We start from the raw sequence: 19,360 nt of genomic DNA on the forward strand, positions 1-19,360 counted from the left end.
AATAGTTAACGTTGCGTTATGGTAATGAGCTTGAGTCTGTATTCACGAACCCGGATCCGGGATGGGGAGATCAGAAAGGTTAACTAACTGTACGTCTCTCTGGATAAGAGCGTCTGCTAAATGACTAACGTGTAAATGTTAAATGAAAAGCTCTTTTACTGAATAAAACATCCACACATCACTTTCATGTCTTTCCCTCTGGCTGACTGATTAGCTCAGGGAAGCCCCAACTACGCTGTACTACACCTTACAGCTTACAGAACCCCCCCCCCCCCCCCCCCCCCCCCAGCTGTCCTACTACAGAACACCCCCCCCCCCCCCCCCCCCCAGCTGTCCTACTACAGAACACCCCCCCCCCCCCAGCTGTCCTACTACAGAACACCCCCCAGCTGTCCTACTACAGAACACCCCACAGCTGTCCTACTACAGAACACCCCCCAGCTGTCCTACTACACCCCTACAGAACAGAGCCATGAAAACCTGTCAGAATAAACAGCTTGTTGTTCATGGATCAAGGAGAGGAGAATCCTATCACAGACACTGATGTCTTCACAGAGACTGATGTCCCCAGAGTGGAGATAAAACATCGGGACCGCCAGCTGTTGCCACGGCAACTATTGTATCTGAGGGCAGCAGCTCCTGTCAACTTGTGGATCTGTAGACCTTTATAAATGGACCAGAACACAAGGAAGGAGACACGCAAGCACACACACACACACACACACACACACCCTCTGAGCTGAATCAAATCCACCAAGCTGCTGTCTGTCACAAAATGAAATGACTTTTTGAAATCTAATTTGCAGAGGACGTCGCCTTTCGCTCTCTCTCTCTCCTTCTCTATCCTCATCATACATCGGTCTCCTCTTTCTCTCTCCTTCTCTATCCTCATCATACATCAGTCTCCTCTTTCTCTCTCCTTCTCTATCCTCATCATACATCGGTCTCCTCTTTCTCTCTCCTTCTCTATCCTCATCATACATCAGTCTCCTCTTTCTCTCTCCTTCTCTATCCTCATCATACATCGGTCTCCTCTTTCTCTCTCCTTCTCTATCCTCATCATACATCGGTCTCCTCTTTCTCTCTCCTTCTCTATCCTCATCATACATCGGTCTCCTCTTTCTCTCTCCTTCTCTATCCTCATCATACATCGGTCTCCTCTTTCTCTCTCCTTCTCTATCCTCATCATACATCAGTCTCCTCTTTCTCTCTCCTTCTCTATCCTCATCATACATCGGTCTCCTCTTTCTCTCTCCTTCTCTATCCTCATCATACATCAGTCTCCTCTTTCTCTCTCCTTCTCTATCCTCATCATACATCGGTCTCCTCTTTCTCTCTCCTTCTCTATCCTCATCATACATCGGTCTCCTCTTTCTCTCTCCTTCTCTATCCTCATCATACATCGGTCTCCTCTTTCTCTCTCCTTCTCTATCCTCATCATACATCGGTCTCCTCTTTCTCTCTCCTTCTCTATCCTCATCATACATCGGTCTCCTCTTTCTCTCTCCTTCTCTATCCTCATCGGTCTCCTCTTTCTCTCTCCTTCTCTATCCTCATCGGTCTCCTCTTTCTCTCTCCTTCTCTATCCTCATCATACATCGGTCTCCTCTTTCTCTCTCCTCATCATACATCGGTCTCCTCTTTCTCTCTCCTTCTCTATCCTCATCATATATCGGTCTCCTCTTTCTCTCTCCTTCTCTCTCCTCATCATACATCGGTCTCCTCTTTCTCTCTCCTTCTCTATCCTCATCATATATCGGTCTCCTCTTTCTCTCTCCTTCTCTATCCTCATCATACATCGGTCTCCTCTTTCTCTCTCCTCTCTCCTCATCATACATCGGTCTCCTCTTTCTCTCTCCTTCTCTATCCTCATCATACATCGGTCTCCTCTTTCTCTCTCCTTCTCTATCCTCATCATACATCGGTCTCCTCTTTCTCTCTCCTTCTCTATCCTCATCATACATCGGTATCCTCTTTCTCTCTCCTTCTCTATCCTCATCATACATCGGTCTCCTCTTTCTCTCTCCTTCTCTATCCTCATCATACATCGGTCTCCTCTTTCTCTCTCCTTCTCGATCCTCATCGGTCTCCTCTTTCTCTCTCCTTCTCGATCCTCATCATACATCGGTCTCCTCTTTCTCTCTCCTTCTCTATCCTCATCATACATCGGTATCCTCTTTTTCTCTCCTTCTCTATCCTCATCATACATCGGTCTCCTCTTTCTCTCTCCTTCTCTATCCTCATCATACATCGGTCTCCTCTTTCTCTCTCCTTCTCTATCCTCATCATACATCGGTATCCTCTTTCTCTCTCCTTCTCTATCCTCATCATACATCGGTCTCCTCTTTCTCTCTCCTTCTCTATCCTCATCATACATCGGTCTCCTCTTTCTTTCTCCTTCTCGATCCTCATCGGTCTCCTCTTTCTCTCTCCTTCTCGATCCTCATCATACATCGGTCTCCTCTTTCTCTCTCCTTCTCTATCCTCATCATACATCGGAATCCTCTTTTTCTCTCCTTCTCTATCCTCATCATACATCGGTCTCCTCCACGTTGACAAGGTGCGAGTTGAAAATGGCACCTCATTACCCATAGGGCCCTGGTCAAAAGTGACATCCTATGTCCAGTTAAGGGTTTCTGCTTGTATTAGAGGTCGACCGATTCATCTGAATGGACGATTAACCTTTCTGATCTCCCCATCCCGGATCCGGGTTCGTGAATACAGACTCAAGCTCATTACCATAACGCAACGTTAACTATTCATGAAAATCGCAAATGAAATGAAATAAATATGCTAGCTCTCAAGCTTAGCCTTTTGTTAACAACACTGTCATCTCAGATTTTCAAAATATGCTTCTCAACCATTGCAAAACAAGCATTTGTGTAACAGTATTGATGGCTAACGTAGCATTTAGCATTAGCATTCAGCTGGCAACATTTACACAAAAAAACAGAAAAGCATTCAAAAAAATCATTTACCTTTGAAGAACTTCAGATGTTTTCAATGAGGAGACTCTCAGATAGCAAATGTTCAGTTTTTCCTGAAAGATTATTTGTTTAGGACAAATCGCTCCGTTTTCTGCGTCACGTTTAGCTATGAAAAAACCCCTGTATCCAGGATTGTGTAAATCTATCAGCAAGCTCATTAGCATAACACAACGTTAACTATTTATGAAAATCGCAAATGAAATGAAATAAATATGCCATCTCTCAAGCTTAGCCTTTTGTAAACAACACTGTCATCTCAGATTTTCAAAATATGCTTCTCAACCATAGGAAAACAATCATTTGTGTAAAAGTAGCTAGCTAGAGTTAGCATTTCGCGTTAGCATTTAGCGTTAGCATTAGCGTTAGCATCCAGCACGCAACATTAACAAAAACATAAAAGCCTTCAAATAAAATCATTTACCTTTGAAGAACTTCTGATGTTTTCAATGAGGATACTCTCAGTTAGATAGCAGATGCTCAGTTTTTCCAAAAATATTCCTTGTGTATTAGAAATAGCTCCGTTTTATACATCACATTTGGCTACCAAAAAAAATCCATAAATTCAGTCCTCAAAACGCAAACTTTTTTCCAAATTAACTCCATAATATCGACTGAAAACATGGCAAACGTTGTTTAGAATCAATCCTCAAGGTGTTTTTCACATATCTCTTCATTGATACATCGTTCTTGGACACATGCTTTCTCTCCTGAATCCCAGGAGAAAATGCCCGCACCTGAAGATTACGCACAAATTTAGACAAAGGACACCGGGCGGACCTCTGGAAAATGTAGTCTCTTATGGCCAATCTTCCAATGATATGCCTACAAATACGTCACAATGCTGCTAAGACCTTGGGCGAACGACAGAAAGTGTAGGCTCATTCCTTGCGCAATCACAGCCATATAAGGAGAGAATGGAAAACAGAGCTTCAGAAATTCTGCTAATTCCTGGGTGATGCATCATCTTGGTTTCGAATGAGTTCTGGGGCACTTACAGACAAAATCTTTGCAGATTCTGAAACTTCAGAGTGTTTTCTTTCCAAAACTGTCAAGAATATGCATAGTCGAGCATCTTTTCGTGACAAAATATCGCGCTTAAAACGGGAACGTTTTTTATCCAAAAATGAAATAGCGCCCCTAGAGCTCTAAGAGGTTAATTAGGGTCGATTTCAAATTCATAACAATCAGTAATCTGAAATTTGGACGCCGATTACATTGCACTCCACGAGGAGACTGCGTGGCAGGCTGACCACCTGTTACGCGAGTGCAGCAAGGAGCCAAGGTAAGGTGCTAGCTAGCATTAAACGTATCTTATAAAAAACAATCTTCACATAATCACTAGTTAACTACACATGGTTGATGATATTACTAGTTTATCTGGCTTGTCCTGCGTTGCATATAATCGATGCGGTGCCTGGTAATTTATCATCGAATCACAGCCTACTTCACCAAACGGGTGATGATTTAATAAGCGCATTCGCGAAAAAAGAACGGTCATTAAACCTAACCATAAACATCAATGCCTTTCTTAAAATCAACACACAAGTATATACACTGCTCAAAAAAATAAAGGGAACACTTAAACAACACAATGTAACTCCAAGTCAATCACACTTCTGTGACATCAAAGCACAGCAAAATCAAATCAAAGCACATCCCTCCATGTGCTCACCAGAGGTCGCCTGACTGCCATTAGGTACCGAGATTAGATCCTCAGACCCCTTGTGAGACCCCACATATTCTGGTGTGGTTGGCCCTGGGTTCCTCCTAATGCAAGACAATGCTAGACCTCATGTGGCTGGAGTGTGTCTGCAGTTCCTGCACACGGAAGGCATTGATGCTATGGACTGGCCCGCCCGTTCCCCAGACCAGAATCCAATTGAGCACTTCTGGGACATCATGTCTCACTCCGTCCACCAACGCCACATTGCACCACAGACTGTCCGTCCAGGAGTTGGCGGATGCTTTAGTCCAGGTCTGGGAGGAGATCCCTCAGGAGACCATCCGCCACCTCATCAGGAGCATGCCCAGGCATTGTAGGGAGGTCATACAGGCACGTGGAGGCCACACACACTACTGAGCCTCATTTTGACTTGTTTTAAGGACATTACATCAAAGTTGGATCAGCCTGTAGTGTGGTTTTCCACTTTAATTTTGAGTGTGACTCCAAATCCAGACCTCCATGGGTTGATAAATTGGATTTCCATTGATCATTTTTGTGTGATTTTGTTGTCAGCACATTCAACTATGTAAAGAAAAAAGTATTTAATAAGAATATTTCATTCATTCAGATCTAGGATGTGTTATTTTAGTGTTCCCTTTATTTTTTTGAGCAGTGTATTTTAAACCTGCATATTTAGTTAAAAGAAATACATGTTAGCAGGCAATATTAACATGGGAAATTGTGTCACTTCTCTTACGTTCTGCAAGGAGAGTCAGGGTATATGCAACAGTTTGGGCCGCCTGGCTCCTTCCTAACAAAGAGCGTAATTAATTTGCCAGAATTGTACATAATTATGACATAACATTGAAAGTTGTTCAATGTAACAGTAATATTTAGACTGATGGATGCCACCCGTTAGATAAAATACGGAACGGTTCCGTATTTCACTGAAAGAATAAACGTTTTGTTTTCAAAATGATAGTTTCCGCATTTGACCATATTAATGACCAAAGGCTAGTATTTCTGTGTTTATTATATTATAATTAAGTCTATGATTTGATAGAGCAGTCTGATTGAGCGGTGGTAGGCAGCAGGCTCGTAAGCATTCATTCAAACAGCACTATCCTGGTTTGCCAGCAGCTCTTAGCAATGCTGGGATGCACAGCGCTGTTTATGACTTCAAGCCTATCAACTCCCGAGATTAGGCTGGCAATACTGAAGAGCCTATAAGAACATCCAATAGTCAAAGGTATATGAAATACAAATGGTATAGAGAGAAATAGTCCTATAATAACTACAACCTAAAACTTCTTACCTGGGAATATTGAAGTCTCATGTTAAAAGGAACCACCAGCTTTCATATGTTCTCATGTTCTGAGCCAGGAACTGAAACGTTAGCTTTCTTACATGGCACATATTGCACTTTTACGTTCTTCTCCAACACTTTGTTTTTGCATTATTTAAACCAAATTGAACATGCTTCATTATTTATTTGAGACTAAATGGATTTGTATCTATTATATTAAGTTAAAATAAAAGTGTTCATTCAGTATTGTTGTAATTGTCATTATTACAAAAATATATATTAATAGTAAATAAATAAAACGCCTGATTCATCGGTATTGGATTTTTTTTGGTCCTCCAATAATCAGTATCTGCTATGAAAAATCATAAATCGGTCGACCTCCAGCTCATCTGATCTAAATTGATATTAATTTATGATGATATCATCTATCATTTCATATTTGTCAAATGGCTGCGTTGGTCAGGCACTTTCTCCCTGCGTTGGTCGGGCACTTTCTCCCTGCGTTGGTCGGGCACTTTCTCCCTGCGTTGGTCGGGCACTTTCTCCCTGCGTTGGTCGGGCACTTTCTCCCTGCGTTGGTCGGGCACTTTCTCCCTGCGTTGGTCGGGCACTTTCTCCCTGCGTTGGTCGGGCACTTTCTCCCTGCGTTGGTCGGGCACTTTCTCCCTGCGTTGGTCGGGCACTTTCTCCCTGCGTTGGTCGGGCACTTTCTCCCTGCGTTGGTCGGGCACTTTCTCCCTGCGTTGGTCGGGCACTTTCTCCCTGCGTTGGTCGGGCACTTTCTCCCTGCGTTGGTCGGGCACTTTCTCCCTGCGTTGGTCGGGCACTTTCTCCCTGCGTTGGTCGGGCACTTTCTCCCTGTGTTGGTCGGGCACTTTCTCCCTGTGTTGGTCAGGCACTTTCTCCCTTTTTAAATTCTTTATAATCAGAAAATTGACCAAAATCAAAGGATGTTAATCAACAAAGAAAGAAGAATATGTTGAAGGCTATAGGTGCAGATGACTGAACGGCCCACTTATGTGTCTGTAGGAGTATATCCACCCGGCACAGCCAGAAGAGGACTGGCCACCCCACATAGCCTGGTTCCTCTCTAGGTTTCTTCCTAGGTTTTGGCTTTTCTAGGGAGTTTTTCCTAGCCAACGTGCTTCTACACCTGCATTGCTTGCTGTTTGGGGTTTTAGGCTGGGTTTCTGTACAGCACTTTGAGATATCAGCTGATGTACGAAGGGCTATATAAATACATTTGATTTGATTTGAGTACTGACGAGAAGGCACACAAAGATATGTACAAATGGTATTGGTTTGTCACATAACCTACATGTGATCTGCATTACATTATCATTACATTTGTATGAATGGTTTCTCTAAAACCTTCTAGCAGCAGTCCTCTTCCTCCTCTCTGACCTCTTCAACGAAGATCCCAGAGGTCTCTACGTTACGGACAAGATGTGTGTATGAAAACCAGTCAAAAGTGAACAATGTTTTCATTTACTACAAATAACAAGGTTTGAATACAGTCATGTGCACGTTTTGTTACTCATCTGTATAATTCATATTTTTGTTTTCTCAGACTTCACCCTCCCTACATCGCTGATGAATAGAACTGGAAACCTGTTCCATCATCATGCACTGACAAATCATTCTGGCTGTGGAGGCAAAGGACATCAACACATTAACATGCCAGAGGAGAAACTGATTGAACTTGGAGTTCTGCTGGGAGTTTACCTCATATTTACATTTTTTAATTCTGCTTCTACACTACAATCATAAAACACAAAAATATTCTGTTATTGTTATGCATATTAGTAATAATAATAGTGGTGGGTAAAAAAAAAAGAAGGGGGGTTAAGGGGGTTCTTTGAGGAACCATTAAGGGGGTTCTTTGAGGAACCATTAAGGGGGTTCTTTGAGGAACCATTAAGGGGGTTCTTTGAGGAACCATTAAGGGGGTTCTTTGAGGAACCATTACGGGGGTTCTTTGAGGAACCATTACGGGGGTTCTTTGAGGAACCATTAAAGGGGGTTCTTTGAGGAACCATTAAAGGGGTTCTTTGAGGAACCATTAAGGGGGTTCTTTGAGGAACCATTAAGGGGGTTCTTTGAGGAACCATTAAGGGGGATATTTGAGGAACCATTAAGGGGGATATTTGAGGAACCATTAAGGGGGTTCTTTGAGGAACCATTAAGGGGGTTCTTTGAGGAACCATTAAGGGGGATATTTGAGGAACTGAGAGGTTCCCCCACAGTTCAATTTGAAGAACCCCTAAAGGATCTTCCAGGAAGCTTTTCATTTTAGAGTGTAGGAGTGACCCCACAACGCTGCCTGCGTGGAAAACAAAGACTGGGTCGTCTCTCTACAGACCTGACATTACTGTGACACAAACACAGGAAGTGACTGTGTGTGTGTTGGCCAGCAGGAGAGCCCAGTTAACAGCCCCCTTTAGTTCCAGAGAAGGGAAAGAGATATGTAGCAGCTGATAGACACGGACAAACGGACTTACAGTACAAACACTAAGACAAGCATTGGCCAGCACTGAATACCCCTTTAGGTCCAATGGACAGGCGGGACCCAACATCCTGACAGCTGATTGGCTACTACTCACCCATGTCCTTGGATCCCTGGCTCTCACTGGCTAGCTCTCCCATCCTCACCAGGGCATCAAAGTAGCCCTTAGCAGCAAACGTCACATCTGGGGACAGAGGAAGAACAGCATGAGATCAGGGTCCGAGGCCTATAAAGATGCACACATAGAAGTGTTCGCACACATCCTCACGTCGAGAGAGAAGACGATGCTATAGAGAGTAATGGTGTGTCTCATGTAGAGAGAGGACAATGCTACAGTAGTAATGGTGTGTCTCATGTAGAGAGAGGACAATGCTACAGTAGTAATGGTGTGTCTCGTAGAGAGAGAGAGAGAGAGAGAGAGAGAGAGAGAGAGAGAGAGAGAGAGAGAGAGAGAGAGAGAGAGAGAGAGAGAGAGAGAGAGAGAGAGAGAGAGAGAGAGAGAGAGAGAGAGAGAGAGAGAGAGAGAGAGAGAGAGAGAGAGAGAGAGAGAGAGAGAGAGAGAGAGAGAGAGAGAGAGAGAGAGAGAGAGAGAGAGAGAGAGAGAGAGAGAGAGAGAGAGAGAGAGAGAGAGAGAGAGAGAGAGAGAGAGAGAGAGAGAGAGAGAGAGAGAGAGGACAATGCTACAGTAGCTAGCTGGATCCTGAACAACATGTTATTATGGGCTGTCCTAGTGCAGCTAGCTGGATCCTGAACAACATGTTATTATGGGCTGTCTAGTGCAGCTAGCTGGATCCTGAACAACATGTTATTATGGGCTGTCTAGTGCAGTTAGCTGGATCCTGAACAACATGTTATTATGGGCTGTGTAGTGCAGCTAGCTGGATCCTGAACAACTAGTTATTATGGGCTGTCCTAGTGCAGCTAGCTGGATCCTGAACAACTAGTTATTATGGGCTGTCCTAGTGCAGCTAGCTGGATCCTGAACAACTAGTTATTATGGGCTGTGTCAGCCCCAGTCCCCAGCCAACAGAAGAGTCCTTTCCAGGGGGTGAACTTGTACACCAAGCTGCCTCACATTACAAAAACAAGACAGGCTCCTGCCCTATGGACCGTTGAGGCTCAGACTAAAGCTTAGTTACTTACTACTGACTAACACGACCATATGGGTTTACAGCATGTGTCCACCCACGCCCCCTCCTCTTCACTCACCTCTTAATGGCCTAACTGGCCTGGGCCAATCCTCCAGGTCTCCCTATTAGACCTGTCCAGCCTACCAGGAACAGATAAACTGGCCTGGGCCAATCCTCCAGGTCTCCCTATTAGACCTGTCCAGCCTACCAAGAACAGATAAACTGGCCTGGGCCAATCCTCCAGGTCTCCCTATTAGACCTGCCCAGCCTACCAAGAACAGATCAACTGGCCTGGGCCAATCCTCCAGGTCTCCCTATTAGACCTGTCCAGCCTACCAAGAACAGATCAACTGGCCTGGGCCAATCCTCCAGGTCTCCCTATTAGACCTGCCCAGCCTACCAAGAACAGATCAACTGGCCTGGGCCAATCCTCCAGGTCTCCCTATTAGACCTGCCCAGCCTACCAAGAACAGATAAACTGGCCTGGGCCAATCCTCCAGGTCTCCCTATTAGACCTGTCCAGCCTACCAAGAACAGATAAACTGGCCTGGGGTGAAGGAGGGGTCAGAGACCAGCCAGTCAGAGGAGGAGCTACACCCCCCTGACCCACCAACCCACAGCAGAGGGCAGACTCCTTCATGGGTTATTATCCCACTGCAGAGGGCAGACTCCTTCATGGGTCATTATCCCACTGCAGAGGGCAGACTCCTTCATGGGTTATTATCCCACTGCAGAGGGCAGACTCCTTCATGGGTTATTATCCCACTGCAGAGGGCAGACTCCTTCATGGGTCATTATCCCACTGCAGAGGGCAGACTCCTTCATGTATTATTGTCCCACCAAGTTATCTGGATATATTCAGTGTTGAGGAGACAGTGATAGACTATTCTGTCAGCTAATGTGTTCTTGTGTCAGTGGTGTGTATTGGGGGTGTTGACAGACCTGACCTACGGTACAAAGTGAGAGATATCTGAGCAAGTTAGGTTCAACTACACTCTGTCCTCTGTGTGATAAGTCCATCTGTACTCGTCTGCTCTCCTAAACCTCTTTAGTAAAACCAAAGAGTGAGCTAACACACACACACACTTCCATTGTCTATCAGATCTTTTATAGTGAACTGTCTATCACTCCACCAGAGGTACACAGTGCTCCATCTCTGCTCTGATTAGGACCCAGCTGTCGATTGTACTGCTGCTCTGCTCTGATTAGGACCCAGGCGTTGAGTGTACTGCTGCTCTGCAACACACCTCTCTGTCTGAGTCCCAAACAACACCCTATTCCCTCTGAGCTAAAGTAGTGCACTATGTAGGGAACAGGATACCGTTTGGGAAACATCCTCACTCCTGAGGCTGTGCCAGAGGTTGCAGACCAGATGATAAGACTGGCTGTGTGACTGCTACGGTGTCAGGATGAGAAATATCATCTCTTTCTTTAAATGAGACGGCACAAAGAAGACTGGTGACTGGCTGCCTAGACCTGGAGAGGAGAGGGAGAGGAGTGGGAGGAGAGGAGAGGAGAGAGTGAGAGCAGGAGGCTGGTGACTGGCTGCCTAGACCTGGAGAGGAGAGGGAGAGGAGTGGAAGGAGAGGAGAGGGAGAGGAGTGGGAGGAGAGGAGAGAGTAGGAGGCTGGTGACTGGCTGCCTAGACCTGGAGAGGAGAGGGAGAGGAGTGGAAGTAGAGGAGAGGGAGAGGAGTGGGAGGAGAGGAGAGAGTGAGAGCAGGAGGCTGGTGACTGGCTGCCTAGACCTGGAGAGGAGAGGGAGAGGAGTGGAAGGAGAGGAGAGGGAGAGAGTCAGAGCAGGAGAAAGAGAGAGCGAGGTGAGGAACAGATGACAAACAGAGAAGAGAAGAACAGGCCACAGAACCAGATTAGAGGAGAAGAAGAATAGAACACTCACTGGATAGGGCCTTCTCATAGCTCTTCCCCATGGCAACGAAGTTCCGCAAGCAGGGGTTGAACTGTTCCATGATGGACTGAAAGAGAGAGAAGGGAGGGGAGTTTGTTAGAGGAGAAACAGACAATGACAGTAGAACAAGCTGGCATACTACTAGAGTGCCCATAAATACACACACACACACACAGGTTTGCCCACTTGCTTGCCTACACACGCGTGTGCTTGCCCACACACATAATAAACAATCGTAGGGACACAGCACTTCTCAATTTCTAGAATAACCCTGTTGAATCAATAGTCCACCTACAGTGCTTTTCAACATGTTCTGTTATCAATGACTGTAGCAGGGGAGGAGAGGAATATGGAGGAGAGGGAGGACCATTGATTATGGAGGTGGAAAGAGAGAGACTGCAGAGGACTGAAATAATGCCGTGGTCTTTCTGCATAGTATTACATGGAAAGACCAGTGGAGGCTGCTAAGAGGAGGACAGCTGGAACGGAGTAAATGGGATGGCATCAAACAAGCGGAATCCCCTCATTCATCTCCAGTCATTACAACGAGCCCCTCCTCCCCAAGATGCCAACAACCCCTCTGTGATGGAAACAGAGGTGTGTGTGGATAAGGAATAACAATGTCCCCTATATATACACAGAATAACATGCCCAGTCTTCTCTCTACAATGACAATGCAACCATTACTACAAACATGGAGCAGGCTTGACATCTCCTATCCACACCTCCTCCTCCTCCCTCCCTCCCTCTCCCTCTCATCCTCCTTCCAGGGTTTCTTCCAATTAGTCCAGTCCCAGTCTGACAGGTGTGTAAAGACAGCTACTCCAAGCAGTCCCCCTGCTTCCTCAGTCCCTGTCCATACTGCTGGCAGGTCCATTGTACTGTACCTTACTCTGCTGTACTTCTCCAATTATAATACCCTGCAATGGTACCAATGTGTTCCAGGGTGAAAAATCCTTCAGTATCTGCACACCATAATGTGTAAACCACTACAGAATCATTTGTGATTCCCTACATCCCTGTGTAGCTTGTTAAACCAAGGTCAGTGCAGTTGCTCTTCAGTTCCACTAACTCCCTCCCTGGACACTGATTGGCTGACACCGGTTCCCTGGGCACTGATTGGCTGACACCAGAGGTCACCTTCCTGGTTCTGCCAAACTTTCTGAACGTTCAGTAAAACTGGGTCTGGGGGGAACGGACTGGAGGAGAGACTTGTCGGGACGGAGCAAAACAGTGTACAGGGCCAGGAGTGGTGGCTCAGCGTTATCAGCATCTGCAGCAAACAGACACTCACACACACGCAGACAGGTACACACACACACACACACACACGCGCACACTAGAGATCGACCGATTAATCGGTATGGCCGATTAATTAGGGCCGATTTCAAGTTTTCATAACAATCGGAAATCGGTATTTTTGGGCGCCTGATTTTTTTGTATACCTTTATTTAACTAGGCAAGTCAGTTAAGAACACATTCTTATTTTCAATGACAGCCTAGGAACAGAGGGTTGACTGCCTTGTTCAGGGACAGAATGACAGATTTTCACCTTGTCAGCTCGGGGGATCCAATCATGCAACCTTACAGTTAACTCGTCCAACGCAATAACGACCTGCCTCTCTCGTTGCACTCCACAAGGAGACTGACTGCCTGTTACGCGAATGCAGTAAACCAAGGTAAGTTGCTAGCTAGCATTAAACTTATCTTATAAAAAACAATCAATCATAATCACTAGTTAACTACACATGGTTGATGATATTACTAGATATTATCTAGCGTGCCCTGAGTTGCATATAATCTGACTAAGCATACAAGTATCTAAGTATCTGACTGAGCGGTGGTAGGCAGAAGCAGGCGTGTAAACATTCATTCAAACAGCGTTTTGCCAGCAGCTCTTCGTTGTGTGTCAAGCATTGCGCTGTTTATGACTTCAAGCCTATCAACTCCCGAGATGAGGCTGGTGTAACCGAAGTGAAATGGCTATCTAGTTAGCGCGCGCTAATAGCGTTTCAAACGTCACTCGCTCTGAGCCTTCTAGTAGTTGTTCCCCTTGCTCTGCATGGGTAACGCTGCTTCGATGATGGCTGTTGTTGTTGTGTTGCTGGTTCGAGCCCAGGGAGGAGCGAGGAGAGGGACGGAAGCTATACTGTTACACTGGCAAAACTAAAGTGCCTATAAGAACATCCAAAGGTATATGAAATACAAATGGTATAGAGAGAAATAGTCCTATAATTCCTATAATAACTACAACCTAAAACTTCTTACCTGGGAATATTGAAGACTCATGTTAAAAGGAACCACCAGCTTTCATATGTTCTCATGTTCTGAGCAAGGAACTGAAACGTTAGCTTTCTTACATAGCACATATTGTACTTTTACATTCTTCTCCAACACTTTGTTTTTGCATTATTTAAACCAAATTGAACATGTTTCATTATTTATTTGAGGCTAAATTGATTTTATTGATGTATTATATTAAGTTAAAATAAGTGTTCATTCAGTATTGTTGTAATTGTCATTATTACAAATAAATAAATTGGCCGATTAATCGGTATCGGCTTTTTTGGTCCTCCAATAATTGGTATCGGTGTTGAAAAATCATAATTGGTCGACCTCTAACACACAGGCGCACACACACAGGCAGGCGCACACACATGCACACAGACAGAGAGCGTCAGAGTGAGTATCAATCTAACTGATTTTATAATGCCCTTTTTCACAAAGTGCTTATACAGAACACATGAAGTAGAATAGATAGGAAGATAACTACTGCTGCTGCTGAAACACAGCCCTGCCTGAGAGCACTAGATCTAACAGTACGGCAAACAGACATCTTCACAGGCACATGAAGGTTGATGTATTCAATGAAAAGGAGAGCCAGAGGCAGGCTTAGGTGGGTTCCATGCAGAAAACAGATGTTCAGGAAAGAGAGTGGGAACCATCTTACAGGGAATGATCATCGTCTCAGGTAGACCGAGACATCGAGATGTTACAGTAAGGTGAAGGATCCTCCTCACAGGGAGATCAAGGTTGATACTCTATATTGTTATTCCATGCAAGCAGGAATATTGCTGCAGGTAGAACACAGATGGAATAATAACGCTGCAGGTAGAACACAGATGGAATTATAACGCTGCAGGTAGAACACAGATGGAATTATAACGCTGCAGGTAGAACACAGATGGAATTATAACGCTGCAGGTAGAACACAGATGGAATTATAACGCTGCAGGTAGAACACAGATGGAATTATAACGCTGCAGGTAGAACACAGATGGAATTATAACGCTGCAGGTAGAACACAGATGGAATTATAACGCTGCAGGTAGAACACACAGACAGAATTATAACGCTGCAGGTAGAACACACAGACGGAATTATAACGCTGCAGGTAGAACACACAGACGGAATTATAATGCTGCAGGTAGAACACACAGATGGAATTGTAATGCTGCAGGTAGAACACAGATGGAATTATAATACTGCAGGTAGAACACACAGACTGTCCACAATAGGCTGAGAGAGGCTGGACTGAGGACTTGTAGGCCTGTTGTAAGGCAGGTCCTCACCAGGCATCACCGGCAACAACGTCACATGGGCACAAACCCACCGTCGCTGGACCAGACAGGACTGGCAAAAAGGGCTCTTCACTGACGAGTCGCGGTTGTGTCTCACCAGGGGTGATGGTCAGATTTGCGTTTATCTGCAAAGGAATGAGCATTACACAGAGGCCTGTACTCTGGAGCGGGATCGATTTGGAGGTGGAGGGTCCGTCATGGTCTGGGTCGGTGTGTCACAGCATCATCGGACTGAGCTTGTTGTCATTGCAGGCAATCTCAACGCTGTGCGTTACAGGGAAGACATCCTCCTCCCTCATGTGGTACCCTTCCTGCAGGCTCATCCTGACATGACCCTCCAGCATGACAATGCCACCAGCCATACTGTTCGTTCTGTGCATGATTTCCTGCAAGACAGGAATGTCAGTGTTCTGCCCATGGCCAGCGAAGAGCCCGGATCTCAATCCCATTGAGCACATCTGGGACCTTTTGGATCGGAGGGTGAGGGCTAAGGCCATTCCCCCAAGAAATGAGAAATGTCCGGGAGCTTGCAGGTACCTTGGTGGAAGAGTGGGGTGAAATCTCACAGCAAGAACTGTCAAGTCTGGTGCAGTCCATGAGGAGAAGATGCACTGCAGTGCTTAATGCAGCTGGTGGCCACACCAGATACTGACTATTACTTTGGATTTTGACCCCCGCTTTGTTCAGGAACACATTATTCAATTTTGGTTAGTCACATGTCTGTGCAACTTGTTCAGTTTATGTCTCAGTTGTTGAATCTTGTTCATACAAATATTTACACATGTTAAGTTTGCTGAAAATAAATGCAGTTGACAGTGAGAGGACATTTCTTTTTTTGCTGAGTTTATAATGACATGAAAATAAGTGATTCCAGTACATTGCAAGCAGCTGATGAGGACCTGGGGAAATCACCTCACAATCACAACAACATACTCCAGTCCTTCAAAAATACGTGACACACAGTTCCCCTCTGAGGAAGATAAACCACAACACTCCCCACAGGGGACCTGCTAATGTTAATTCCTCTCTGTCCGTCCTCTGTCCGTCCTCTGTCCGTCCTCTGTCCGTCCTCTGTCCGTCCTCTGTCCTTATGTAAGGCATTGAGAGGAAACCTGACACACACAGCTTTGTAAACAGTGGTAGAGTGTTGTTGACTGGTAGGATGATTACATAAAGCAGAGTCCACTACAGTCCAGCAGCATGCTGGCTCTCAGAGAGACACACACACATGCTCTCAGAGAGACACACACACATGCTCCCAGAGAGACACACACACGCTCCCAGAGAGACACACACATACTCCCAGAGAGACACACACACGCTCCCACAGAGACACACACGCATGCTCCCACAGAGACACACACACTCCCACAGAGAGACACACATGCATGCTCCCACAGAGAGACACACATGCATGCTCCCACAGAGAGACACACATGCTCCCAGAGAGAGACACACATGCTCCCAGAGAGAGACACACATGCTCCCAGAGAGAGACACACATGCTCCCAGAGAGACACACACATGCTCCCACAGAGACACACACATGCTCCCACAGAGACACACACATGCTCCCACAGAGACACACACATGCTCCCACAGAGACACACACATGCTCCCACAGAGACACACATGCATGCTCCCACAGAGACACACATGCATGCTCCCAGAGACACACATGCATGCTCCCAGAGACACACATGCATGCTCCCAGAGACACACATGCATGCTCCCAGAGACACACATGCATGCTCCCAGAGACACACATGCATGCTCCCAGAGACACACATGCATGCTCCCACAGAGACACACATGCATGCTCCCACAGAGACACACATGCATGCTCCCACAGAGACACACACATGTTCCCACAGAGACACACACATGCTCCCAGAGAGAAGGCACAGCTGTGGGACACAAAGGGGATGAGGTGACCCACCCTCCTAGAGAGAAGGCATGGTCTCCCCTACCACCCGGCCTCCCCTACCACCACGCCTCCCCTACCACCATTTCCTGCTGTACTGTATAAAATAATAAAGACAGGATTCAGATCTCCTTAAAGAACATCCACTAAAGTGTCCTGCCCTGATTGACAGAGACACAGGTGGTGCACCAACTCCATAAGTACATAGTAAGAGGGTTGAGCATCTCAACATGGCTGTGTGACAGCTGGGGGCTTTGAGAGTGTCTGGGGGTCCAGTCAAACTAGACTCTCTCACAGTTCAGAACAACAACAGTGTTAGTTTACACTATGTATCAGCCTACACTAGATCTGTTGATGTAGCACAACATACCACGCATATTACGTCCATGTAAGAAACACTTTGAAAAGTCTCCCTCTCTCACTCCATTCTCTCTCTCCTTGTTGTGTGAGCTAATTGGAAAATGGGGCACTGAGAAGGGCACTGAGAAGAAAGTGTGTATGTCAGGGTTATTCCTGAGTCTACAGGAGCAGGTCATACTGCTCTGTGTTGCATCAACATCTCCAATTAAGTCACATACAGTAAAGACAGAGAACACACCCCCCTACAGTAAAGACAGAGAACACACCCCCCTATAGTAAAGACAGAACACACACCCCCCTACAGTAAAGACAGAACACACACCCCCCTACAGTAAAGACAGAACACACACCCCCCTACAGTAAAGACAGAACACACCCCCCTATAGTAAAGACAGAACACACCCCCCTACAGTAAAGACAGAACACACACCCCCCTACAGTAAAGACAGAGAACACACCCCCCTATAGTAAAGACAGAACACACACCCCCCTACAGTAAGACAGAACACACCCCCCTACAGTAAAGACAGAACACACCCCCCTACAGTAAAGACAGAACACACACCCCCCTACAGTAAAGGCAGAACACACCCCCCTACAGTAAAGACAGAACACACACCCCCCTACAGTAAAGACAGAACACACCCCCCTACAGTAAAGACAGAACACACACCCCCCTACAGTAAAGACAGAACACACCCCCCTACAGTAAAGACAGAACACACCCCCCTACAGTAAAGACAGAGAACACACCCCCCTACAGTAAAGACAGAACACACCCCCCTACAGTAAAGACAGAGAACACACCCCCCTACAGTAAAGACAGAACACACCCCCCTACAGTAAAGACAGAGAACACACCCCCCTACAGTAAAGACAGAGAACACACCCCCCATACAGTAAAGACAGAACACCCCCCCCCCCTACAGTAAAGACAGAACACACCCCCCCCCTACAGTAAAGACAGAACACACCCCCCCCCTACAGTAAAGACAGAACACACCCCCCCCCTACAGTAAAGACAGAGAACACACACCCCTACAGTAAAGACAGAACACACCCCCCTACAGTAAAGACAGAGAACACACCCCCCTACAGTAAAGACAGAACACACCCCCCTACAGTAAAGACAGAGAACACACCCCCCTACAGTAAAGACAGAACACACCCCCCTACAGTAAAGACAGAACACACCCCCCTACAGTAAAGACAGAGAACACACCCCCCCCTACAGTAAAGACAGAACACACCCCCCTACAGTAAAGACAGAACACACCCCCCTACAGTAAAGACAGAACACACCCCCCTACAGTAAAGACAGAACACACCCCCCTACAGTAAAGACAGAGAACACACCCCCCTACAGTAAAGACAGAGAACACACCCCCCTACAGTAAAGACAGAGGAGGAAGAACATCAGAATAGTGTGAAGGAAATCAGGCTACAGTAGGTGATCTCCTTCAAACAAAGACGTCTTGGTACCTCTGGCTCTCCTCCCTCTCCTGGATGATGTGATTAATAGACTAGCCGTACGGTTCTCATTATCGCCATGTCCTCTCTGGTCCCCATACATTCCTCTGTGATGACGTAACAGTTCTGCTGTAGTCACAGTGATGTCTGTTCATCACGCACACAATAAAATCAGTGGTTTGAGGGCTTCTTGTGAACCTGATCAACTACTGTGTATTCGTGTGTACACTGCTGTGTGAGTCAGTCACTTGGATGGGGGGGGGGGGGGGGGGGTACATTGTTTTACATGTCAGTTGTGATTGAGGTGATTTCCCCAGGTCCTCATCAGCTGGTTGCAATGTACTGAAATCACTTATTTTCATGTCATTATAAACTCTGTGGGGATGCTGTGATGGTGAATAGAGGGGTGAGTGTGTGTGTGCGTCCTTGACTGTTGGCTAATGTGTGTGAGAAGACAGGTGTGCAGAGTGGATACAGGAGGATGGAGTCATTAACTACTGATCACAGAGTGGGTGGGTACAGGAG

General features: G+C 46.0%; 1 protein-coding gene across 9 annotated transcripts in view; it reads right to left on the reverse strand.

Annotated features, from left to right (window-relative positions):
- Nucleotides 1-19,360, reverse strand: part of LOC110487480 (brain-specific angiogenesis inhibitor 1-associated protein 2) — a 146,996-nt gene that overhangs the window by 84,013 nt on the left and 43,623 nt on the right. For all 9 annotated transcript variants that reach the window (XR_005035649.1, XM_036941956.1, XM_036941952.1 and 6 more), the window contains exons 2-3: nt 11,492-11,567; nt 8,560-8,646 (exon numbers count right to left, since the gene is read on the reverse strand). Coding sequence is in view for 8 of the 9 variants with exons in the window: in XM_036941956.1 (XP_036797851.1) it covers nt 8,560-8,646; nt 11,492-11,567 (163 nt within the window). In the remaining variant the exon portion in view is untranslated. The remainder of the gene's footprint in view (nt 1-8,559; nt 8,647-11,491; nt 11,568-19,360) is intronic.

The sequence above is a fragment of the Oncorhynchus mykiss genome, chromosome 13 (genome assembly GCF_013265735.2).
Source record: "Oncorhynchus mykiss isolate Arlee chromosome 13, USDA_OmykA_1.1, whole genome shotgun sequence".
In the NCBI taxonomy this organism is placed as follows: domain Eukaryota; kingdom Metazoa; phylum Chordata; class Actinopteri; order Salmoniformes; family Salmonidae; genus Oncorhynchus; species Oncorhynchus mykiss.